Source organism: Lepidochelys kempii, chromosome 7, assembly GCF_965140285.1.
Source record: "Lepidochelys kempii isolate rLepKem1 chromosome 7, rLepKem1.hap1, whole genome shotgun sequence".
Classification (NCBI taxonomy): domain Eukaryota; kingdom Metazoa; phylum Chordata; order Testudines; family Cheloniidae; genus Lepidochelys; species Lepidochelys kempii.
In genome coordinates this window covers 44510180-44537098 of record NC_136386.1, presented here as the reverse complement: position 1 = coordinate 44537098, position 26919 = coordinate 44510180, and the positions used below count along the sequence as shown (strand labels likewise).

The window sequence follows — 26919 nt, the reverse complement described above, 5'->3', positions numbered from 1 at the left end:
TGAGTCCTGGTGCCTTTGGTCTGTCTGCAGAATCTTGGTTTTTGAAATAAATAGGCTTTGCAGAATTCAGTTATTTTTAATAATTTCAACAGCTAATCCCGATGCTTTTTTGTAAGCATTTTTTCTGTTATCTATTTAAATTTTTAAAGTTGGGGTAAATTATCGAGGGGGGTCACACAATAATTATTTAATGACTGTAGATGTTGAGATTCAAAAAGTTAAATCTTTATGACCATAAAAACAAATATTTCAACATCACATGTCAAAATATACAAAGTAAGTGTCGTTAAACTCTTAAGATCTTAAGCAGCGTTTTCTTCCTTTCTGGATCTAAATTTGGTTATTGGTGAAATATTTTTTCTTCATTTTGTGTGTACAATGAAAAAGACATTTACCAGTAAACATCTAATCCTTCCAAGCCTAGAAATGTTATGGATGTGTTTAAATAGCACAGCCAGCAAATGTATTAAATTAGTTGCCGTAACTTAGAACAACACATCTGGATATGTCTGAGTGTTTCAGGTGTGCCTATTTGGAAGACTGAACTTATGTATTCAGATGTGCAAAATTAGTCTCAAAGCTTCATGCTTCCACTCTAACAAATAGTCCTCTTATCCTTCTTAAATTTTAATTTGTGTGGGTGTAGATGTGGATGGATTGGTGTGTATACCCACACACCCTCTACATGTCTTAAGGGGAACACTGCTCAGTAAAACGTTTTCCAATAGTAATCTTAATTTTCAATTTGTGTTTAACAGTTTGTGAAATTTAGAAGCTAGTGGTATAGCAAACTCACGAACAATAGTGGTATAGTTGCAGTACATTCTAACCAAAGGGACAGTAGCATGTTCTCTTCCTAAACCAATGCTTTTCTGGTCTGAGCACACTTGACTTGACCTTATCTTGTTGGAAAAGCTAAGTAAGTTTGGAACTCTTCCTTCACTGGTGGATTTAATACTTCCTCCCATGGTCGCTTACTCAGTGAATGTCTTAATTCCTCAGCATCTGTCATTCTAAAATGGCCGTCCGTAAAAGGGGCTGGGACATCTTCCTATAGAAGCGTTAATGTTGATTCTTAGTGACTTCAGGAAAAATGGCTCTACCTTGTAAGTTGGATAAAATCCTTCCCGAACAACGAAGAAACTGAATAATTTTAAACAGCCCTAGTGAATAGTCATTGGCTCTACCTTTTTATCTCTGCTGCATGCTTCCATGTTATCTTTGCCATCTAAGTTCATTCATATGCTTAACTGCGATATCTTTTATGTTGTCCCTTGTTTCTTTTTTTAATATTATTTTTGAAATGCAATACATGCCAAGGCATCAAACCATTACTTTCAAATACATTTTACTTACTAGTTACTCATTATAATGATGATGTAGAAGTAACGCATATAGTTCATCAAGATTTGTGACTTACTTTTTGTGTGATTAATTTATTAATTTTCATAAAGAGGCAAACAGTAAAAATACAAACAGGTAAATCACTCAGTTTGTATGCCAGCAAATACTGCACATTTCACAGATTATCGAACAATATTATGCAATTATGCATCTTTTCAACTTGTCTGGTCTTGCAACTTTGACAATACAAAATTAGAGAATATTACTCAGACATAACATGTTAAGGCGGGTAACAATAATAAACAAAATGACATGCACAAATTGGCAAAAAGGGGAAGAGAGGATAGGCCAGGAGGGGAAGAGGTGGGGAAAAAAGTGAGAAGTCAGCTCAAATAATTCTAAGCTTCCATTCCACTTAACTCAGCATTCCTTATTCAGATATATCAAGAAATAGAGGTCCAAATTTATTTGAATTCATATCATTGCTCTTGACATTGATAAGCTATCTTTTTTTTTTTTTTTTTGCTGCTAACTCGGGTCGAATAGCACTGCTCTGTTCTGGGCATAAGCCTACTTCTTCATTTTTGTAAAATCATGTGCTTAGTAATCATTGGAGCTCTCAAGAACCAACATCTTTGTGGTGGAGTTAAACTCAGCATAGCAGGTATATACCATAGGATATAATTTTCGGCTGAGGTTTGGTTGCTCAAGCCAAGCACTGTTTCCATTCTTGTGTCCACCTCTTTCCATAGCTGCCTGGCTACTGGACGGTCCCATAGCATTTACATCAGGCTTCCTTTTTCTTTATTACAGCGCCAACAAATATCAGAAGACAAGGCCCCCATCTTTTACAGTATCTGTGGCGTCCAATACATTTTGAAAAGATGTGGTGTCATTTGTAGCCTGAGATCCACAGAAACATTTTTAACATTCTGTAATATGCTCTGCCACTAGGGTTCTTTTAAGGACTGTCATAACTCCCCTTCCCATGCTCTCACAAAAAACTCCAGACCAATGGAAGTCCTCTTCCTTAGTAAAGCATACGTAGTGGACATGGGCCTGTGGAGTTTATGAAGTATTTCCAAAGTTCCCAGTAGATCTAAGGCCTCTGGAAGTCCTAGGGCATCTGGACCAAATTGATGCATTATCAAGTGTTTTAGTTATTATCAAGTATTGCCATTCCACTGAGATTGGCAGGTCATCTAGTTGCTTAAGTCCATGGCTCTCAACCTTTCCAGACTACTGTACCCCTTTTAGGAGTTTGAATAGTCTTGCATGCCCCAAGTTTCACCTCCCTTAAAAACTGCTTGCTTACAAAATCAGACACAAAAATACAAAAGTGTCACAGCATGCCGTGACTAAAAAAATTGCTTACTTTCTCATGTTTTAGCATATAATAAAATAAATCAATTGGAATGTAAATATTGTATTTAAATTTCAGTGTATAGTATATAGAGCAGTATAAACAAGTCATTGTTTAAATTTTTAGTTTGTACTGACTTCGCTAGTGCTTTTTGTGTAGCCTGTTGTAAAACTAGTCAAATATCTAGATGAGTTGATGTACCCCAAGAAGACATCTTCGTACTCCTGGTTGAGAACCACTAGTTTAAGTGTTAGAAAAGATACACAGCCCTCATCCATGACTAATTGGGAAATCCATATGATGCCTGTTCAGCCAGTTCTTCTAAATTATAGTTTTTTCCCCAATTTACAAGTTTGGGTTACCCCAGATAGATGCTCTTCCAAAATGGTTAGGATGAAATTGGTATCCCTTAGCTAGGTTGGCCCAGACCCTTCATGTAGCCTCCACAGCAGGCACCTTATTTTTCTCCACTGGACAAAAGATGAATGGAGCAGACCCTCAGAGGGAACTGGATGCATCAATACTAGGGCTGTCAAGCAATTAAAAAAATTAATTGTGATTAATTGTGCGGTTAAACAATAATAGAATACAATTTATTTAGATATTTTTGGGTGTTTTTTACGTTTTTAAATATATTGATTTCAGTTACAACACAGAATTCACTGAATGCATCCAATGAAGTGAGCTGTAGCTCACGAAAGCTTAGGCTCAAATAAATTGGTTAGTCTCTAAGGTGCCACAAGTACTCCTTTTCTTTTTGCGAATACAGACTAACACGGCTGCTACACAGAATACAAAGTATACCGTGGTCACTTTATTTTTATTACAAATATTTGTACTGTAAAAAAAAAAAAAGAAATAGTATTTTTCAGTTCACCTAATACAAGTACTGTAGAGCAATCTCTTTATCATGAAAGCTGAACTTACAAATGTAGATTTATGTACAAAAAACCCCTGCATTCAAAAATAAACCATTGTAAAACTTAAGAGCCTACAAGTCCACACGGTCCTACTTGTTCAGCCAATCGCTCAAACAAGTTTGTTTACATTTGCAAGAGATAATGCTGCCCACTTCTTGTTTACAATGTCATCTGAAAGTGAGAACAGGCTTTCTCATGGCGCTTTTTTAGCCAGTGTCACAAGATATTTCTGTACCAGGTGCTTCAACCATCATTCCAGAGGATATGCATCCATGCTGATGATGGGTTCTGCTCGATAATGATCCAGTGCAGTGCGGACTGACACACATTCATTTTCATCATCTGAGTCAGATGCCACCAGCAGAAGGTTAATTTTTGGTTCAAGTTCTATAGTTTCCACATCAAAGTGTTGCTCTTTTAAGACTTCTAAAAGTATGCTCCACACCTTGTCCCTCTCAGATTTGGAAAGCACTTCAGATTCTTAAGCCTTGGGTCGAGTGCTGTAGCTATTTTTAGAAATCTTACATTGGTACCTTCTTTGCATTTTGTCAAATCTGCAGTGAAAGTGTTCTTAAAACAAACATGTTCTGGGTCATCATCTGAGACTACTATAACATGAAATATATGGCAGAATGTGGGTAAAACAGCAGGAGACGTACAATTCTCCCCCAAGGAGTTGAGACACAAATTTAAGAAGTGCATTTTTTTTTTTTTAAACAAGCATCCTCAGCATGGAAGCATGTCCTCTGGAATGGTGGCCAAAGCATGAAGGGGCATATGAATGTATAGCACATCTGGCACGTAAATATCTTGCGACGCCGGCTACGACAGTGCCATGGGAACACCTGTTTTCACTTTCAGGTGACATTGTTTTGTTTTTGAGTGCAGTTATGTAACCAAAAAAAAAAAAAATCTACATCTGTAAGTTGCATTTTCACAATAAAGAGATTGCACTACAGTACTTGTATGAGGTTAGTTGAAAAATACTATCTTTTATCATTTTTACAGTGCAAATATGTATAATAAGAAAATATAAAGTGAGCACTGTACACTTTGTATTCTGTGTTGTAACTGAAATAAATATATTTGAAAATGTATAAAAACATCCAAAAATATTTAATACATTTCAATTGGTATTCTATTATTTAACCATGCGATTAAAACTGTGATCAATTGCAATTAATTTTTTTAATAGCGATTAATTTTTCTCAGTTAATTGCATGAGTTAACTGCGATTAATCGACAGCCCTAATCAGTACCCATTCAGTTTCCACCCATGCGAGTATACTGGGGTTAGCATGCTTTGCCCACTTTGACATCTGACACAATAAGAGCATAATAGTAATTTTATAGGTCTGGAAGCCCATCCCTACCCAGACTAAAAGTAGCTGGAGTTTTTTAAATGGTAGTCATAGGCATTGACCTGGACCCGACAGAAAAGCTCTCATAATGTTGTTAAATTGTCTAGAATAAGATGGAAGGATATTTACAGGTAGGCTATTTAGAATACAGACGAGCCTTGGCAGAGAATATTCATTTTTATTGTATTAACCCTTCCCCACAGGCTCAGGGAGAGAGGATGCCACCTATTTGTATCACTAGTTATATGAAAGAAAATAGTTCATTAATGTTTCTTGGTACTTTTATATCCAGGTACCTGATTGCATCAGTTTGCCTATGGAAATTCCATTCAGAAAAAGCCCTACATGATAACCAGGAGATTTCCAATAGTTTCAGTTTTTCCCAATTTAGTTAGTACTAGATACTGCTCTGAATTTTTAAATTAGTAATAGGAGAGCTGGAATAGTGGTTTCTGGTTTGAATATATACCAAAGAACATCATCTGCATAGAACATCAATTTATATTCCATGGAATCAGTTATATGCCTCGGGTATCTAGGTGAGCCCATATAGCTACTGCCAGGGGCTCAAGAGCTAAATCAAAAAGCAATGGAAGTAACAGGCACCCTTGCCTAGTATCCTGGAGGAGGCTAAGATCTATGATTTTACAGACTTCCCAAATCCAAACTACCGGTCTCATTTTACTCCCAGCTAAATCTGTTTATTGTTGTACCATTTTCTTTTCCACATTTGCCCTGTGGTCTGTCACATTGCTCTCATTGCTGAGTGCTGCATTCATTCCATTATCCAGTCATTCTTTATGTAAGTAAATTCTTCCTGAATTACTCATATGTCATATGTTTTTTCTGTTCTGACCTCTTGGTTTTCAAATTAGTAACTATCTCTAATTTTGGCATCAGCTCATACTTCCCTTTTAGCATTTTTTTTCTTCTACTTGCTGTCGCATCCCCTCTTGGCGTGAATTTTCATCTAGCTGCATGGAACTAGAACTCCCATTAACAGATAATGCCCTGCACGATCAGATGTGAATATATACTGTACCTTGCCCTTCAGATAAACTGCTGCTGTATTCTACAGGAAAAGCCAAAAACACTACACTGAAGTAGGAGTGGTAGTGCAATGTTTGATTACTGTAGAATTATGCAGTGGGAGTCTTATGCCCCTCCTCTAGTTTGCTCCACTTAGAGGATGACAGTCTACTACTGCTTTCAGTTACTCTGTTAGCTCAGTGCAGTGGATCTAAAGGTTCCAACCCTGCTGATGACCTTTGTAGGTGTCAGCATGATGCCACATGATGGAATTTCTGTTTCTTCTTCGAGAACATGTTTCCCTAGCCTTAAGCTCTGGATTGGCTGAAACTTTCAAAAAATTCAGCCTGAGGCAGGCAGACACCATGGAAAATTTCAGCACAAATTATTAAAATTTGACAATGTTGGTTATAAGCAGCTGAAAACCGGGGTCTGATCATGGAAAGTGTCAGATATCTGTAACTGTAGATATCATTCCTTGTGTCACCTATAATAAATTGGGGGAGTCTTCTGTTTTGAAACTAGATTTGATCGTAGCAGCTTTATCTTTCTTTGTGGAAAACGTGCATCTTCAAAACGTGTGAATTAAAGGAACAAAGACCTCTAAAAGTTTTGTACAGCACTAGAACTGTCAATATATTAGCAGATAACTATGCAATGTATGGCAGACCTTTCTTGCAATACTTACACAAACGTCTCCAATCGGGCTAGGTCCCGGACAATTGGAAAAAGGCAAATATAGTGCCAATCTTTAAAAAAGGGAAGAAGGAGAACCCAGGGAACTACAGAATCACCTCAGTCCCTAGAAAAATCATGGAGCAGGTCTTCAAGGAAACCATTTTGAAGCAGTTGGAGAAGAGGAAGGTGATCAGGAACAATCAACGTGGATTCACCAAGGGTAAGTCATGCCTGACCAACCTGATTGCCTTCTACGATGAGATAACTGGCTCTGTAGATATGGGGAAAGGAGGGGATGTGGTATATCTGGACTTTAGCAAAGCTTTTGATATGGTCTCCCACAGTATACTTGACAGCAAGTTAAAAAAATATGGATTGGATGAATGGACTATAAGATGGATAGAAAGCTGGCTAGATTGTCAGGCTCAACTGGTAGTGATCAATGGCTTGATGTCTTGTTGGCAGCCGGTATCAAGCGGAGTGCCCCAGGTGTTGGTCTTGGGGCTGGTTTTGTTCAACATCTTTATTAATGAGATGGATCGCTGCGAACTTGCTGAGGGTGCAGAGGGCAATGAAAATTATTAGGGGGCTGGTGCACATGACTTCCGAGGAGAGGCTGAGGGAATTGGGCTTGTTTAGTCTGCAGAAGAGAGGAGTGAGGGGGGATTTGATAGCAGCCTTCAACTACCTGAAGGGGGATTCCAGGGAGGATGGAGCTCGGCTGTTCTCAGTGGTGGCAGATGATCGAACAAGGAGCAATGGTCTCAAGTTGCAGTGGGGGGGGTCTAGGTTGGATATTTAGGAAACACTATTTCACTATGAGGGTGGTGAAGCACTGGAATGGGTTACCTAAGGAGGTGGTGGACTCTCCATCCATAGAGGTTTTTAAGGCTGGGCTTGACAGAGCCCTGGCTGGGATAATTTAGTTGGGATTGGTCCTGCTTTGAGCAGGGGGTTGGACTAGGTGACCTCCTGAGGTCTCTTCCAATCCAGTCTTCTATGATTCTGCTTCTATAATTTTAATGTACTGTTTTCAATTCCTACAAATCTTTTTACTGGCCTATATTAAACTGTGGTATCTGACAAGCTGTGATGCCTAAAGAACCATTGCCAGGTTGAGTGAAGTCACATTATGAAAATCTCATTGTTTCACTTTTCCTGGGTTTTTATTTCCCATCCTTGCTGATTAATAAAAACTCTGTGGAGAAGCTTCTAATTAAATAAAAAGAATGTATAATGGATGTTCACACTTGGGTGCATGCTTTCTGCAAATGATGGAATTAGAGCATTGCAAGTTCAGTTCTTCAACATCCTCAGCATTGGGTAATACAGGACTAAGTCTTACTGAAGTATTTCAATGAACAGATATAATATTAATTGATAGTGCAAACATTAATGAAATAAAACAAACTTACTACCCAGAAGCCTTACAAAAACACAAGCAATATCCTTTCAGCGTCAGGACTTTGTTTCCATCTTTCGCTAAGAGAGAGGATGCCCATGAGACGGGTTAAGATTTGCAGTGCCATATTTTGGGCTTCTTTGCCTTCTTCAATGTGGCCTTAAGGCATTGATGTATCACAGCAGATACAACCTTTAGTTGTAAAGTGCTGGAGGCACTTGTTCCTGAACAATCTTTCTTCTTCGAGATGTGTGTCCCTGTGGGTGCTCCACTTTACGTGTTTGTGCGCCCATGTGCTCGTAGTCGGAGACTTTTGGTAGCAGTGCCCAGATGGGTCGCACATGTGTGGTCCCTGCCTCGCAGTCAGTTAACCGATGCTGTGCGACCAACCCCCACTCAGTTCCTTCTCTGCCGCCCTTGGCTAGGAGTCAGAGCAAGCAGCTAACTTTTGTAGTTAATTAGTTAATTGTTAGCAGCTACTTAGCTTGTTTCCCTTTTCTTTTCTCCTTGGTTTAAAAAAAACAACCAACCACCTCACGGCCAGGAACTTCAGAAAAACAACATTTTGAGAGCGAAAGCCCCCCTTCCCAACGGGAATGCCCGATTTCCTGGGCTTTCAGCGCCTTGCCTCCAGGCTCACAGTGCCTGTCCCTGACAGCCAAGTTCGGTGTGTTTGCTGCCTGGCCAAAGCAGGCATGCCACAAAGTTTTGCATTGCCTCAGGCTCATGGCCAGAATGGCACAGAGTGGAGAGATCTCTTGGACCTGTGGCAGAGCAGGAGGCTCAGGACCCCTCCTCTCCCCCCTCACTTCGCCAACCGTGGCTTCGGACAGGGGTCCTTTCTCCAACCCCACATCGGAGTGCCCCGCCGGGCGTCACTCGAGGAAGCACCTGGATCCCCACCACAGGATTTAAAAAAAACCAAACAAACCAAAAACCCCCCCCCACAGCTGTCCCACGGATAATAATAACACCGGCTGTGCTGTCAGCACTGGGAGCTCGGGTGGCTAGAGCTCCGGCACTGCTGCAGACAGAGACTGCAGGGGATGGCTCCGGCACAGGCACTGAGGGGAGGTCAGAGCCCAGTGCCTCCATGCAACAATCTACAGCCGCTTTGTGGGCAGGCATCCAATACCGGCACCGGCTGTGCTGTCAGCACCGGGAGCTGAAGTAGTGGAAAATCCTGGCACTGCTAGAGCCAGAGACTCTGCAAGAGCCGGCTCTGACACAGGCACTAAGGGGAAACCAAAACCCTGTGTCTCTGCACCGCGCTGTACAAACGGCGGCGTGGCGCCCAACACTCACAGAGGCGCAGCCAGCAGTGCCGCCTTCTCTTCCACAGTCCGGACACTGACAAGGAGGCAGCCGCAAGGACCAGTCAAACCAGCACAGCAGCAGTTCCTCAGACAGAGGGTTCTGGTATTCAGCTCTGCCCCGATCCCCCTATCCGCGGTACCAATACGAGAATGATACCCTCGGCACCAAGTCTTCCTGCATCCCCAACATCACTCACTGTCTCGCTCCTTATTTGAAGGAGGAAGACGAGGAAGAACAGAAGCTATTCCCCCACCGGCTCCTATCCATCAGGAGTCAGTCAACCCAGGAATCTCTCCTGGGGCATATTATGCTGTCCCCAGGTACTTACAGTGGTATGGGGACCCCCTATGCCGCTCCCATCCCAATGGGTATACTGGACTCCATGGGTCATGTGCCCCACACGAGGGGGGACTTCTTGCCACAGCCAGACCCAGCACACAGTAATTCCCCACAGATTCTGTACCTGCACCCTCAGTGGTACCAGGGAAAGTGGAGGAAGAACCCCCACTCCTGCAGGGGACATCACCTACCCACTTGCCATCATTGTCTACAGAGGACACCTTTATGCCTCCTCCCCCTAATATAGGGGATGATTTCAAACTGTTCCATGGCTTATTTGAGAGGGTGGCCCTCTCTGGACATCTCCCTTGAGGAGGTCCCCGTGATACAGCATGGGCTAGTGGACTTCTGCATACATCCACTTCATTTAAAACAAGAAATTGCCCTTCACATGAATGAGGCACTGATGGACCTGTAATGGTCATTCTGTGGACCCCTGTGGCTGCCTCTCCAGCCGGCGGGAGGTCTGACAGGAGGTGTGTACCAACAAAGGGCACAGACTTCGCATCCAGCGCTTTATTTCTTAGTGATAGATGCAGTCCAGCGACGTGGCATGCAACAACAGCCCAGAAACACAGCTCAGGATAAAGACTGGAAAAGACTTGATCAGTTTTGGCAATAAGTTACTCACTCCTTGGCTACATCTCACCTCTTCATAGCCAACCATGCGACATTACTAACGAAATACAACTATACAGACTAAACAAAAATGTCCGAATTGATTAATTTTATTGACAAGGACAAGGGATAACAATTTGCAGCACTTGATTCTGAGGACAGGGCTGCAACATCTGTGTCGACGGTGGTTGTAATGAGAAGGACCTCATGGCTCTGTCTTTCTGGCTTCCCCGAAGAGGTGCAATCCACGGTGGAAGACTTGCCAGCCCAATTTATTCGCCAAAAAGACAGACGACTCACTCCACTCATGGACTCAGGAGTGACTCTCCAATCCTTGGGAACCTATCACCCCAAACCCAAGAGGAAACAGAGGAATTAGTTTACATCCCAATGATACCACTGACCAATGTATTCACAACAACAGCGGTGATTTGACTCACAAGGTCGCAGACACAGGCCCTGAGGGGACAACAATTTACTTCTCAAGTTGCTGTATCCCAGCCATCAACCTCCGATAATTCAACAAGTTTGTCAGAAACACAACGATTCAAGATGGTCACACTACACACTATAAGCATCTGCCTGCTAAAAGCGTCAACCCAGCAAACAGTATTGCAAGCCATCAAACAGGTGGTAACCCTCTTCACGAATCTGGGCTTCCTAATAAATACCAACCAGCCTGTCTAACAACAGTGCAAGAGCTGGACTTCATTGGGGCCAACCACAACTGTATTGAGGCCATAGCCTCACTACCGAGATAACGTTCTCTCACTGTCACTGGCCTCATACCTACTGCGTGAAATAGCCCACAGGTATCTGCCAGGACTTGCCCCCAACTCCTTGACCACATGGCAGCCACAACATTTGCTGTCAGACACACCAGATTAAACATCCATTGCTTACAAGGAAGGCTACGTATCCGCTTGTTCCACACAGGCACAGCATAAACAAGCACCCCATGATATCGGGCAAAATAAAGGACCCCCTTCTCTGGTGGGCAAAACCGACCAACGTATGCACGGGGTCATGCTTCATTCAGACAATAAATGCCTCACTCCTGGGATGCGGCGCACACTTGCACCCACATTCTATATAGGGCTGCTGGTCCTCTGCAGAATCCCTTTGACACATAAACCTATTGGAGCTTCAAGCTGTCTGCAGTGCTTGCTCCCAATTCCTGCCACTCATCAAGGACAAGCCTATCTGAAGCCTTAGCTTGTATGTATTATATATACAGACAAGGGGGAGCACACTCACAATACCTCTATGTGCAAGCCATAAAACCATGACATTGGTGCAACAGACACAAATCCACACCAGCACAGCAGATACCTCAGCAGACAGATTTCTCAGGACCACAAAGGGAGCTCGACAACTCAGTACTCCTGCATGTATTTCAATACTGGGAGGTTCCCCACGGTAGACCTTTTTACAACTGCACAAAATACCAAACACCCTTGTTTTCATTCTGGTGCAGGTCTTGGTGTGCAGTTGTTTGGCGATGCATTGCTCCTTGAGTGGAACATTCCCCTTCTCTATACCTTTCCTTCTATTCCTCTCTTGAACCTAGTGATCCACAAGATCAGGCTGATGGGCCACAGTAATTCTACTAGCATGGTCTTGCCAAACCATGGTATCTTTATCCCGTCAGCATGACCGTGCGTCCATGAATCACACTTCCACTTCTGTATCACCCGCTGACCCAGGACTCAGGCCGTGTCCTGCATCAGAACATGGCTGCTCCATGGCTCATGGACCCAGAGCTTATCTGTTCAGAGGAGGTACAAAATATACTGTTACACAGTTGAACAGTTATGAACTGTCACCCATACACCCTGAAGGGGAGACGAGTTAAGGCCTGGTGCCAACTAAAACAGATGACTTCCATCCCAGGGACATTACCCTCTATACCGCGTTACCTATTAGAACTCAGATGGTCAGACCTATCCATGAGCTCAATAAAAGTCCATCTACCTAACATCACAACATTCCACACCAAGGTAGATTGCCATCCCATCTTTACCCATCTACTGACCCAATGTTTCCTCAGAGGACTCAATAATGCGTACCCTGAACTATGTGAGCCTACTTCACAATGGGACCTGAACCTGGTCCTTCGGATCATCACCTCTTCCCCATTTGAACCCATGATGACATAATCACTGCTACACCGTTCTATGAAAGTAGCATTTATTGTGGCAATGACATCTGTCAGACGTGTGGGAGAACTCTGGGCTTTCATGGCGGAACCCCCATACATAGTTGTCTTTGAGGATAAAGCCTCCCTCAGACCACACCACTAAACCCTACACAGATAGAACACATTACACACTTCATAATCTTGATGTTCGGAGGGCATTGGCTTCTTATATAGACAGGACTAAACCATCCCATAAATCACCCAAACTGTTTCTATCCATCACTGAATGTTCCAAAAGGAGCTCCATCTCTAAACAAAGAATTTCCAAGTAGATCCATAATCACATAAAATTCTATCATCAGTGTGACTGCCAATCCCCCATGGGTTTTTGCTCACATCCCACTAGAGCCTTTAAAACAGCCTCCACGACTTCCCTGCACAATGTACCTATCATGGACATTTATAGAGTTGCTACTTGGGCCTCAGCCCATACCTTTAGACAGCACTATGCATTAGAGCAACAAGCAACATCTGATACCTCCTTTGGATGCTCTGTACTATCGAGGTCACGACCTCAACTCCGAAGCCCCTCCTTCCATCGGAGGGCACTGCTCTGAAGTCACCGAAAGTGGAGCACCCACAGGGACAACACTCGAAGAAGGAGAGGGTTACTCACCTTGTGCAGTAACTGAGGTTCTTCGAGATGTGTGTCCCTGTGGGTGCTCCACTACCCTCCCTCCTCCCCTCTACTTCGGAGTTTCCTTATTAGTCTCTGCCGTAGAGAAGGAACTGAGTGGGGGTTGGTTGCACGACATCGGTAACTGCCTGCAGCAGCGCGAGGCAGGGACCATGCATGTGTGACCCAACTGGGCACTGCTATCAAAAGTCTTAGACTATGAGCGCAGGGGTGCATGAACACCTAAAGTGGAGCACCCACAGGAACATACATCTCGAAGAACCTCGATTACTGCACAAGGTGAGTAACCTCCTCTTTCCTTCCATATTCCATTTTCTGTAAATGCTAGGCAGATCCCAACAGTTCTAGAGTCATGTACTGGAGTTACGGGAAGGAAAATATTTACCTGTAAATGTATTGCTGAATCACTTTAGTCTGGAACTTCCATACTGCCAAGGTCTCAGATGCCACTTTTTTTTTAGGAAGTCTGTTACTACAAGTTGTACTCTCAGAAAATGCAATTGTCATTTAATTTCAGAGTTTATTCCTACTAACAAATGTTTTTTTGTCTGTCTGGCTTTCCAGTTGTGGGACAGAGCGTAGTGAGTACAGTGTGTCTTAAATTAGAGATTTAAAACTGCATTTTTTTCTACGCACTTTTGTTTTGCATGCATGTAACCTTTTCCAAATTGGAAATGGCAACTGGGCCTTTATTACCAATTTCATTGACTGTATAATATATGCTACGCTATGGTAAGCCAAATTGTATGAAATATGCACTCATAGCTGTAGAAATTGATATTTTACTTTTTGATCAGGAGCCTTACAGCAATAAAGCTTAGAAATTTCATTTTGTGGGAGATGACTGCTTTTATTTTACTCCTGAGGGCTGATGAATTACATATTGAATGGTTAAAAACATTTTGATATCAAACAAGATGTTCAAAGCATTCTAGAGAAATGATTCTCAAGGTTAGGATTTAATTAAACTGTTTAAAATCCACAGTTGATGGCACCTTTTTAGCAGCCCACACAGACAGGCATAGGATTGAAAGGGCATATAAATAGAGCTGTAGTCTAGCAGAGGTCATTCTAGGTTAGGGTTGAGACATGTTGGTTGTGGAAGTTTAGATTACAGCTGTAAGTTCTGTATCTGTTTTGAAGGTATAGTGACTTGAGTTGTGAAGACTTTTTATTAGTCTGGGGCCGCTCATAGCACTAAATTGAGTGGTTTGGGGAGTGGGTATGTGGGAAGAAAGAGTCCCACTGTTGTGACCACCAGTGTAAATACTGCAATAAACCTTGCAGCAGCACCAGACTTGATGTAGACAAGACACAATTAAAGGAGGGACTCAATTGCATCTTGGATGTTAGAAAGGTGTCTGAATTTACCTGAACAGAGCTAGACAAACAAGACTGTGGTCTTCGTGAAGCATTATCTCAGATGCAGAGCGAGCAAGGTATGTACATTTGATTGCAAACTGTATCAGAGCAAGCAATAAAAATGAGACATAGGCTCCCAAATCAGCTAAGCATTGCAATGCTAAGTGCAGCAATACCTAAATACTTTTTAAAAATCTGGGCTTATGTAAACAGTATTGGTACAAAGAAAAGGAGTACTTGTGGCACCTTAGAGACTAACAAGTTTATTTGAGCATAAGCTTTTGTGAGCTACAGCTGCTGTAGCTCACGAAAGCTTATGCTCAAATAAATGTTAGTCTCTAAGGTGCCACAAGTACTCCTTTTCTTTTTGCGAATACAGACTAACACAGCTGCTACTCTGAAACCTGTCAGTATTGGTACAGTATCTTGAAACAGCTTTCTAGTCTTCTGTGCACTTTTAGCTTTTAATAGCCAACTAAAATAAGAGATCTTTTTACAAGCATGTGCTTTCCCCACCTTTTAAAGTACTCCTCCCCTGAAACTATTGCATTTACTCCTGCTGTGTTGACTGTATTGATGGAGAGGGATGCTAAAGCTTTATGCTGTCCTCTTACTTTGAGCTGTACCACTCTCATAGTTTTCCCTAACCTCAGATTGTTTACTCACCTTTTTCCACCTTGTCTCCTCAAAGCAAGAGATATGCTGCATCAACTTTTGCTTTTGAAGATTCATTGAGTGATTTGATTTAACCACTAGGACGATTAATAGATATTAACAGCGAAGTCTGAGACAATTGTTTTCCTTAAGAGAAAGTGTTCTGCTTAGATAAGATTTTTTTTTTTTGGCAGAAATACGAATGAGAATGATCAGACTTTTATTTTCCTCCTGTAGAAGTGAGTAGACTTGTTCTTCAGCTAGTATCTGGCACTTACTGAGTGTTCAGACTATTGGACAATAAAGCAAGTCACGACCAGGCATTATTGGAGAGGGGAAAATTACTTTTATTTCGGGGTGCCATTTCAGGCTAATTAATGTAAATTCGCCCACTTATGCTGCTGCTTTGTGGTTTATTTTAATACTTCAGGCATAATTCAGAGAGAGACAGAAGCAAGATTTGTTTTTCCCCCCGAACCATTATTTTATGTCAGCTTTAGAGAGAGATGGGTGGTATAAATGATTCAGTCCTTAGCTAATTATAAAACCATAGACTGTTTCTTTGTACTAATAGTTTAAAGTGAGTGAAATACCAAATGAAAATGTTACCGTTTTAATTTCTTATTTGACTACAAAGGAATTAATGACACCAGTAAATAAAATGAGACGCTAAATGTAAATCATAGCAGCTTCTGCTTTGCTGCATGTGTCTTTCTTTCTAGCGTTGAGCCTATGTCTTTTGACTTTTAAAAGCACGTACATCTAAGAACACTTGTACATAAGCATGTAAAATATTGGTGTGTTGATAGCTATCCATTCGTATACTTCCCTTGAATTATCTTGAGTGGTTTATAAAACAGTAGTCAGTCGGGCTTTTGTAGAAGTCCTTCGGACTAACTCTCCTGTTCAAATTCCTCTTCTGGTCCTAGTACAGAATTCGTGTCATGGTGCCTTAAGCACAGAAACTGTTCTGAATTTGTATTTTTTTTAATTAATCCTTCTGAAGTCACACAGCATGTTGGCCCATCAGGGATCACTTGTGTGCATTCAAGACTCGCAGTGTTTTGAGTGTTTAGACACTAAAGCTGTTGGTGTCTTTTGTTAAAAATGCTCAGGCTGCATTGTGGTAGGGAGATATGATGGCCAAGGAGGGTTCGGGAAGGTAAAACTAAAACTACCTCCTATCAGAGATCAGAAGAACTGCCTCCTGGGTTTGGGAAGTAGCAGGAGCAAGAAGGAGAGAGTCAAATCACCTGACCTGAGAGAGAGAGCATAACCCTAATCTACAAATCAAGATAATTGGCTGTTATCCTACCTAGCGAAAACTTCTGACATGAATCCTGCCTCTAGCTTCTCTTTACTATAAATAGAGTGGATTTTTTTTCCTTTAGGAGCAACTGATAGTACTTGAAGTTCCACCTTCCCGAAGAATTATCCTTCAAAGGGAACACCAGACATCTGGCTCTGTAATTGCACACCTGGTCATAGCTTTGCTAGTTACAAAATGTTATGCATGTACGCAAAGTCATAAATCATAGGGTTAGAAGGGACTGCAAGGATCATCCGATCTAACCCTCTGCCAAGATTCAAGATTTGTTGTATCTAAACCATCCAAGAGAGATGGCTATCCAGCCTCCTTTTGAAAACCTCCAGTGAAAAAGCTTCCACAACCTCCCGATGTAGTCGTCTTAACAAATTCACACAGTTTTTGGCAGGTTCTTTGATCACTGTGGTAATTAGGTAGTTCAAATAGTTACTGGAGTGGAAAAGGACCTGGAAACTTTGTGCAATATTTCACCAAAAAATCTCTTCCTATGATTTAACTTTCCATAGTAGGACCGTGGAATTAGTTTTTCCATTGTTTGCTTTTATAATCCTGTCATTTGAGTCTCTCAACCTGCATTAGATACTGACTCCAAAACATCTCTGTTAAGAAGGTAAGTACTCACTAGTCTTTATAAGTAATACGAAGTGTAAAGTTTTTCTTTCCAAAAATCACATGGAGTCTTAATGACCACAGGACTGAGAGCCAACTACTAGATATACTCTCCTGCCTGGAAAACACCACAGACTGCTATTTTCTTCCAGCTCTGGCATGGAAACAAGGAAAATATGGCCCAGAAAACGTGAGCATAATAACTGATGCATGGAAACCATGGATACCATGGAATTTTGGCGCAAAATACAAACCAAATGGAATGCCTGGATGCCATGGAAATTGGTCACTCTGAAGAGACAGTGTAGGAATTCTGTTTTTTTTTTTTTTTATGCTTCTGGATGTTACCTTTAAACACTTACCTAATAACAGTTGTCTCTTAGTCACCAAAGTGACATTGGCTAAAGATAAAGCACAACTGAGTAGAACACGGTGAGACCAAGACAGTGAGGGAGAAGAGCAAGGTAAACAGGAGGGGAAGGGGTAGGGAAAAGAGAAGCTCATGATAGGAATGCCCATCTGTAGAAAAGAGGAACTGCTGCTCTTTTTTGTCTTTATTTTTTTTAAAATGAAAATGCTGGGGAGGAAGTGGGTATTAAAGGAATGAGCGAACGTACACTCAAATGTCGTGTATGGAAATCTAAATGTTCTCCATAAACACTTCCTCTCTCTTTGTTCATGAGCTCTTTGTCTTAAATTGACTATTGAAATACATGTGGTAAGAACTCTAACTGGCCATTAGCTGTTCTCCCCATCAGCATTTTATTTTGTTCCTTATTTAGCAAAGCTAGATGGTGATGCCCTTTCACCAGAAATATCCCAAATTTGTCAGTGCCTAGTCTGATCAGTGTAGGAAGGTGCATCAGGCAGCTGGGCAATGGTGCCTTTTGAGTTTAAAATTGCTTGATTCATTGAAATTAATGTGTTTATCTTCTGTGTAATCATGGAATACTAGAATGAATACTCCATGGTTTACAAAAAACAAGGGTGCTAATGTAGATGAGCCATGTATTAATGTTAGAACTCAACATTCTCTGTGCCAGGAAAAGGGGATTCCATTTGAAATATTTTTGGATAAAGTTGATGGATGCATATGTGGGCTATCTGACCTATCCTGCATTTCAGCACTGTGTAGAAGTATATCTTAAACAAAAACACGCATGGTGTTTTGGGGATAAGCTCTATGTTTTTAGAGAATCAAAAACTAGTTGTGTGCTAGCCTGAGGGGTTGCCTCTAGAGATGAGCAATAGTGGTGTATATCTGAGTGTTCCTTCAAATTAGTACAGCTTGTGTTTTCTTAGCTACAGATGCGAATATGTTGATTTGTGGAATAGTTCCAAACTTGAGGAATTTGAGCATTCCAGAAATTCAAATGCTAACACTGACTTGACAAGGAAGCATAAGAGCTGCCATATTGACAGACACAGTCCATCTTGCCCAATATCCTGTCTCCAGTGGAGGCCTGTACCAGACTTCACGGGGAAGGTATAGAATAGGGCTATTATGGAATGATCCACCCATGACTTCCACTCCTGACTTCCTGTAGTCAGAGGTTTAGGTTCACCCTGAGCATGGGGTTGCAGCCTGACTGTCTTGGCTAATAGTCATTGATGGACCAAATTATCCTCCATAAACTTATCCAGTTCTTTTTTGGACCCCACTTATACTTTTGGCGATCACAATATCATGTGCCAATGAGTTCCACAGGTTAGTTGTGTGAAAAAGTACTTCCTCTTGTGTGTATTAAACTTGCTGCCTGTTCATTTCATCGTGTGACCCCTGTTTTTTGTATTGTATGAGAGGGTAAATGACACTTCTCTATTAATTTTTTCCCACACCATTCATAATTTTATAGATCTTTCATATCCCCCGTTAGTCGTCTCATTTCTAAGTTGCACAGTCCTACTCTTTTTTTAGTCTCTCCCCTCATATGGAAGCTGTTCCATACCGTTGGATCATCTTTGTTGCCCTTTTCTGAATTTTTATCCAGTTCCATTATATCCTTTTTGAGATGGGGCAATCAGAACTGGACATAGTATTCAAGGTGTGACCGTACCATGGTTTTATGGATTATTATATTTGGCCTTATTTTCTTATTAATAGTTCCTGTTAGCCTTTTTGACCACTGCTGCACATGGAGCAGAAGTTTTCAGAGAACTATCCACAGTGACTCCAAGATCTTTCTTGGGTGGTAACGGCTAATTTAGACCCTTTCATTTTGTATGTATAGCTGGGATGATTTTTTCCAATATGCCTTACTTTTGCACTTATCAGTGTTGGATTTCATATGCTGTTTTGTTGCCTATTCAGCCAGTTTAATGAGATCCCTCTGTTACTCCTCACAGTCTGCTTTTGAATGGTTTTACACATTTAGAATCATGTTGTATTTGTTCGGATAATGGTATTTTGTATCGATGAGCAGGAAGGAACAAGAGAACCTCACGATGGGGAGTTCCTGAGAACTGGTATTGTGTAGTACTCGTGACCTTCCTGATTAGTTTATCTTGAAACTAATGAGAATTTCCACTGGATGTCACTGTTACTCTCCACAGATACAGTTAAAATAACATTTTACCTGTAGTGAAAATGATTTTGAAAGAGGAGATTTAAATATCTTCTTTGTTTGACTTGCATAATGGGGTCCCAAATAAGACAACCTACCCATGCCAATTTCTTTCCATTAGTTCCTGTTTTATTCCAACTAAGCCTTCAAACATAGTCTAATATTTTTAATATCAGACTATCCATAGTTTAAAGACTGTCAACTGTTTTCTTTCTAAATTAACATTATTTTTAAAAAATCCAGTTTTTTATAAAGTACCCTTTAAGTAGTGTCTGCTGACTTCTTAATTTCCTGTTTTGTTTTATATTGAGAGGGGTTTTAGCTCCCCCTTTTAGCTTTTGAGGGTCTGTCAAGGAAGGGAGAAACTTAATAGTCAAGGAGAAATAATGAAACTGACTAGAGGCAGGGTGTTGTCAAATGGATAAAATAGACTGCAAAAAAAAACAAAACAAAAAAAAAAGACCCCAACCCAGAAACCTTTTTGCTCCTACTTTCAGTTATATTAATCTTGGGTGTTAATTGTAACAATAGTCAGTATAAAGGTTTCAGATAGAAATGTGATTAAGCTGATTGTGCCCCTTTTTAATATTAGCTTTTCAGAAGCTAGCTGTAATTTTATATAATTGCTTATCAATTTGTATTTTCCACGGGCTTATATGTTCCAAAATTGACTCGTCCAAGACCCAGCAGTATGGTAGCTGAGTAGAATGCTCTCTAGTTAGAACAGTTTTCATAAGTTTCAATGTGAAGATTTTTGGAATGAAGGCTAATTATTTCCCCTGTCTCCATGGCCCCCCAAGTAGTTGGAGTGTGCTATTTAAGTGGGTGCTAAGAGCTGTATTGTATTTGAAAACTGCTTATCCATTCTTCTTTTAATGTTCAGTTGCTTCTTGCTATACTTCCAATGCCTGATAAGCAGATGTTGTAATAAGGTATTTAATGGCACATACGTTTACTCAGTTGTGCTGAATAAACTGTTCACTTGAACTATGACTAAAATAGATTAAACCTCCACATCAGTGTCATTGTCTTCAGTGTCCTTCCCCAGAATTCATCTGGCATGTTACCTTACAATTTAGTAGTGAAGGAGTACAGGTGTCTTTTTGTGTAATGACACTTGATAGTGCTGAAACAGTTGTGAAGCTGGTACCTATTTCATGCTTTTGATAGCATGTATTATTTTTGCAACATTTTTTCTTTTTCATCTGCTTGAAGAATGGGCTCTTGAACCTACTTCCAGTCCCATTGTAGTCACCAGCTTACCACATGCCCTGTACATCTATTAAATATAAGATAGCTGCTGCTTGTTTTCAAAGCACAGCAAAAGGGGGGAAAAAAGCCCTATGACAAAATGGAAAACAATGTCTATATTTGTTTTCTCCTTATTTTTCTTCAGTTGGGTACAAAATTCTAGTAGGCCACTTCTAGTATCCCAGACACAAGTTGGTGGTGGTGGTGGTTACGGAAAAGTTTGCAAGCACTTGGGCTTTTCATTAAAAACAAAAGGAGGACCAGAGAGCACCTGCAGGCTCTCCTGAGACCCCACAATGATATTTATCACTGTAATCAGGGGGACATAGTAACAAATTAATAATGGCAGGTTATTTCCCAATAATGCAGCAGCAACCTGTGTTGTTGTTGTACTTGCACTGAACCAAAAGGGCTGATAGTTGCTTCTGGAAGAACTGCCACTCAACCTGGCACACAGTTATGTAGCACAGGCTCTTTCCCATCTATTTGTTTTTAAACCAATAATAATGTGTCTACCTTTTTTCCCCTAAGTGGGGCACAAAAGAAATCCCAAAGGCCCGATTCAGATTCAGTATATTTTAAAATCTGTTAATTACTCTACGCAGCCTTTGCCCTGCAAAGTACTGGTTCTGTTTCTTATACAGGCAAAACTCTCATTGACTTCTGTTTTAGTATGTTTTGGGAAATAGTGTCATTTACAGGCATCTGAGCCTCATCTGCCCCTTTTTAATCAAATCCATATTTTTAGAGTCTAATAGCTCTGAACACAATGGAAATCTGGATGAAAATGCTTTGACTTATCCCAGAAAAGGAAAAGTGATGATTTTTGTCGGGAAGGGAAGATCTCATAGAATAATGATAGTGCCAGCTAAATGTTGAGGCAGTAGGCTCTTAAACCTTTATTTTTTGACTGTCTCTAAATGCAATGTACCAAAAAAAAAAAAACTTTTATAAGTATTTTTTCAGGATTATTATAAGTTGAACCATTTTTTAAAAAAAAGAAAAGCTGTCAGGTTCTTGCTTTGTTTAAAGGTAAAAGGATAACAGTTTATCAGTACAATTATTTTTCTGCTTCAGTGAGTCAGCTTCTTCTAATGGGTTCTGACATGGAAGTCTGTAAACATTTTAAGTGAAGATTTGTATAATGTTAGTGTGCTTGTAGCTCAGATACACAGGAATGGGTATGGAGTAACTATAGACCAGTCAATCAAAATATAAAATTAGTTTGGTTAATAACAGAAGAATATTCTTGGTGGGTTTTTTTTTGCTGATTACCTACTGGGCACATCAAATTTTTCTTTTAGGTAAACTCAGACAAATTGCAGTTCTATCAGGTTTCCTTTGGAGTTAATTAGCTTGTGCTAGAGCAAACATATATTAGTAAACTGTCACTGTTTGCAGTGCAATCCTTGGTGGTTAAACATTCTTGGAGCAGATCTAATATACAAACTGTGGAAATTCTTTGTAGGGCAGTGGTTTCCCTTCTTCCCAACAACTTCTTTGCTTAAAATAAAGCATGTGTACAAATGAGGTTCTGACTTCCTTATTTGCGATTTGCCTGGATGGGCTGCTGATCCATGGACTTCAATGGGGTTCTTCACAAACACTGAATTACACCAGTGGGGTCTTCCAGTGCAGGATCAGGGCCTTATTTTGTATAGAGGAACAGCTGGAAGGAATGTAGGGCACCAAGCAATGCAATTAATACTTAAAACAAATGTTTCACAATTATGCTATTCTAACTTCAAAAGCTAAGGGAATTAATGTGGATTTTTAGGGTGCAGGGCTGTTGATTTAAAAAAAAAATAAATATATATATATATATATATTTATTTATTTCCGATGGGGTAAGAACTTGTCCTAGTCTTAAAATTACAGCATTGTTGTATAATGTGTTCAAGTGACTTACATCAAGTAGGGCTGAGACAGAATAAACAGCATTACTCAGAGAAACAGATTATTAATTCTGTGCTCAGGAATGAAGAAGGCAAGGAATCATTAGCCATGTTCTACCTAGAGATGTGCCTGAGCAGCATGACTTGGATCTGGATTTCCAGCAATTTGAAGTCTGAGTGCCTGGTTCTCTGGCTTGGGCATTTTGCAGTCATTTACACTAGTCCCAAGCAAGTGAAAGATGTCAACATTCTTATTTGGTTATCAATGATCATGCAAGGTGATGGAGGATCAGGGTCTGGGGATGTATGGATCTGGAGTTTAGGTTCAAATCCATGTAAATTTTTGATAGTTTATGTAAAGTAGTAAGTATTGGAACATTCAGCATCATTTATTCCAGCAGTTAGCTTTTACATTACAAAAAACTTTTCAGTTTATTCAGTTGACACCAGTTCATTTGTATCCAGAAAGTAGATAAAGTTGTGGGGCTTGTCTCACATAAAAGATCACCTTTTAAGGAGGATGGGCGTAGGGGGGAGGGGGAGTTTTAGCAAAAATGTTTGAGTTAGGAGTTTATGTAGTGAAATGATCAAGCTTTCATAACAAAAACAGCTGAGATTGAAACTTCAAAGTTGACTTGTTTTGTGAGAAGAGACAGAGTTCAAGATCTAAACAAAATTAAAATGACTGAACCAAACTATGCATGTTTAACTTACATGTGTATTGGAACATTTTTGCTTAATTTTACATGCTTAACTGTAGAAGTCAAGTTTAGTGTAGCCAATAGATCTGAGAAGAGAGCTTATTGTTCCCTGTAATATTGAAAAAACCTCTCTGCTTTTTACAGTGTTGGACTAAAATTGTAGGGGATGTTCATCACCATGGTAACTTTGTATATTATTTATAATCGTGTGTATGTGCAAAAGTATACAAATTGTCTCCCTGGTGTCTCTCTCTTCAGGTACACTTCGTATTTCTGTAGCACCTTCCATCCTAGTAGCCCACAGGTCTTCACAATCTTTAGTAATTTGAATCATGCATTACTTCCATGAGGTGTAGATATTATCTCCATATTCCAGAGGTTACTTTCCCCAAGTCACACAAATACATGGCAGCTTTCCTAATTTCTAGCTGTGCGCTGTTGCCTCAACACCATCGATCCCTTTTCATAGCATAGATTCAGTTCTCCAGGACAGATCATACTTTACTGTAACCTATCCCTGAGGCAGAAATACTTCTTCTGTTGCTTGCATTGTACTAACAAATAGTCGTCTCTCTGTTTTCCTAGCAATCAGAAATGGATTGCGGTGATCCTCCTAAGAAAAACAAAACACAAGAATCTGCCAGGAACCAGCACCAGCAAGAGGAGGAGACAAGTCTTGCAGATACCCTAGAGCATATTGTTGGACAGTTAGATGTTCTTACTCAGGTATGAAGTGCTTTATGGGCTCGTGGTAATAGGTCATCTTCTGTCCTCAAGTGAAATATGGACTTTTTGAAATAGATCCTTAAAGTAAAATTGTGAATAGTCTCAAAACTCGTCTGTTTTTCAGAAGCTTATTGGTAAATCTCTGTAAAATGATGGAGAATGTCAAATTTCTGGATTATCTAAAAAGTTGTCACAATATCAAAAACAACATTTTAAGTAGAAATATTGGAAGGACATAAAGAAGTTTACAGTCCACAAAACCTTTAATTTAAATATAATCCCATCTCCATCTACTAACTAGTATCATGCTTCATGGTAAAACACAAACTGCTACTGAATTCAACATCTATGGCATATGCATTGTGCAACGTTCTACTGGCTTCAGTGAGAGCAGAGTTAGGCCAGTGCTGATGGCTTTTCAAAATCCCACCTTATATTTTATCCCCTTTTGTGGAGCTAATCTTAACTTTTTCAGGGAGTACTTTGAAGCTCCTTAGAGAATAATGTAGGGGTGTGTGACCGGAGTCCCATGGGGAGCCAGCTGAGGTCACTCAATTCAGGTGATCTGCAAAGGATGGGGCAAACAACCCCAAAGCTGGTGGATATTTCAATACTTAGGTTTACCAAGCCAGCACTAAACCGCTTTTGTTATACGTTACTGGTTACTTAGAAGTCCAAAACACAATTCCTTTAAAGTAACCCAGCCTCAGGCCTCCACCTAGTTACCCAAGTCAGATATGATGAAGATTAATGAAAATCTTATTTCATCACATAAAATAGTTCTACCAATCCCAAAGGATTACACACATTACCTTCCATATTAATGAATATTCCAGATCTTACCCCAATACACGCTTACAGCCAATTATTAACTAAAATTTTTAAAAAAGAAAAGAGAGAGTATGGTTAACAGATCAATATACATACAGACATGAGTTAAATTCTTGAGGTTCAGATTTATAGCAGAGATGGTGAGCTTTGTAGTTGCAAAGAGTTTTTAGAATTTAGTCCATAGGTTATAGTCCAATGTCCAATAACATATCCAGGGAGTACCAGCTTAACTGGGATCTCATCTTGTGACTTAAACTTCCCCTGATAAAGCTTAAGCAGATCTGAGATGACAGGATCAGGACCCAAGCCGTTTTTATATAGTTCAGGCTTTCTTTGACAGCTCGGAGTACCTTGGCGAACAATAGACTCTCATTTCCTAAGCATCGCCTTTAATTATTCACACAAATTAACATAAGGTAATTGCATGTTTTCCCTCCATCTGCAGATGATTCGCTATATATTTCGAAGAGAGATTAATACAGCAACAGCCTGTGTTTACAGTTCATTTATGTCTCTTTGATCTCTGAATTAACAGAATACAGCATAGACAGGGACTGTTCGATTACATTGTTGACCACTACCAGTATATTTGTAAATGCACAAAAACCCAAACATTATCTCCCCATATGTCTTTAAGGGTTGAATTTGAGTCATTCATCCTGCAGGACGCTTCACCCTTTCTGGTCATGTGTCACAGGGTAGCAGAAAATTCTAAATTAAGATCTAGATTATTCTATTAAAATGTATGTCAACAGTAACCTTCACAACCATTAATTCTTGGTCCTTTATATAAGCACTTTATGCTTTCAAAGCACTGGAAAATTTAAATTTGCAGTGGTTACAAATAATACTCTAAAATTAAGACCAGTTTCTGTGAATTCACAATCATGTGGGGTTCCAAACACTAAAATAAATATCTTTTTGTCCTTTAAACTTTCCTTCTCCACGATTGTGAAAGCCTGCATGGATCCTGGGAGGGATGGTCTAGTAGCATACTATTTTCTGGAAATTAAGGAAATCTATGTGTTCAATTCATATTTTTAAAAAAACCTGGTCAGTAGATTTTACACATAGCATTCTTCAGTTTGGGGAGTGCATCACTAACTTGCACAAAAGAATTAACTTCAGTTCTAGATCCTCAGCCTATAAAATCAGCATAGCTCCATTGTCCCCTCCCCTGCTCAAATCCCACTCTTTCCCTAACTCCTTCCACATACTTCAAGTTCCCACATGTTCCCCAACAGCTTCTGTCCTGTTTCTCTCCACCATGCTTCTCCCTTGCACATATCTGGGTCCCACTGCAGCCCTGTCTTGTGGTATTTTTTGTTTTTGTTTTTTTAAGCATTAATTTTGTTTTAACCACTTTACCTCACTCACATCCACAACACACGACTCCTGCCTCCACTAATTCTGCACACTTCTTACCACGCTATTCTTACTTACAGTATCACTTAAATAACACTACTCTAAACATTACAATACCAGCTTCCTAAAATGATAAACAACTTTCAAACTATTTCCACTTAAAGAATCCCCGCCGTTAAAACGCAACACATCCAAATCCAACACAGCATAACAAAACATAACCAGCAACTAAAAACCAACCCCACCTCCAACAAAACACCAGTTCATCACTCCAGTTAGAAAATTGTAATTTCTTAATGGTAACCGTGTCGAATGGAAAGATTAAATATTGTATGTGGAGGTGCAGGGAGAAGGCATGTTTTGCAGGGTGGTGGATGTTGATGACATAATGCAAAGAGGATCAATTCATGGTTGTGATTTGGAAAG

At 40.2% G+C, this 26919-nt stretch overlaps 1 protein-coding gene across 4 annotated transcripts in view; it reads left to right on the top strand.

Moving 5' to 3' along the window:
- The window catches only part of POC1A (POC1 centriolar protein A), a 109454-nt gene that overhangs the window by 62357 nt on the left and 20178 nt on the right, over positions 1-26919 (top strand). For all 4 annotated transcript variants that reach the window (XR_012159880.2, XM_073352461.2, XM_073352460.2 and 1 more), the window contains one exon: positions 24157-24297. Coding sequence is in view for 3 of the 4 variants with exons in the window: in XM_073352461.2 (XP_073208562.1) it covers positions 24157-24297 (141 nt within the window). In the remaining variant the exon portion in view is untranslated. The remainder of the gene's footprint in view (positions 1-24156; positions 24298-26919) is intronic.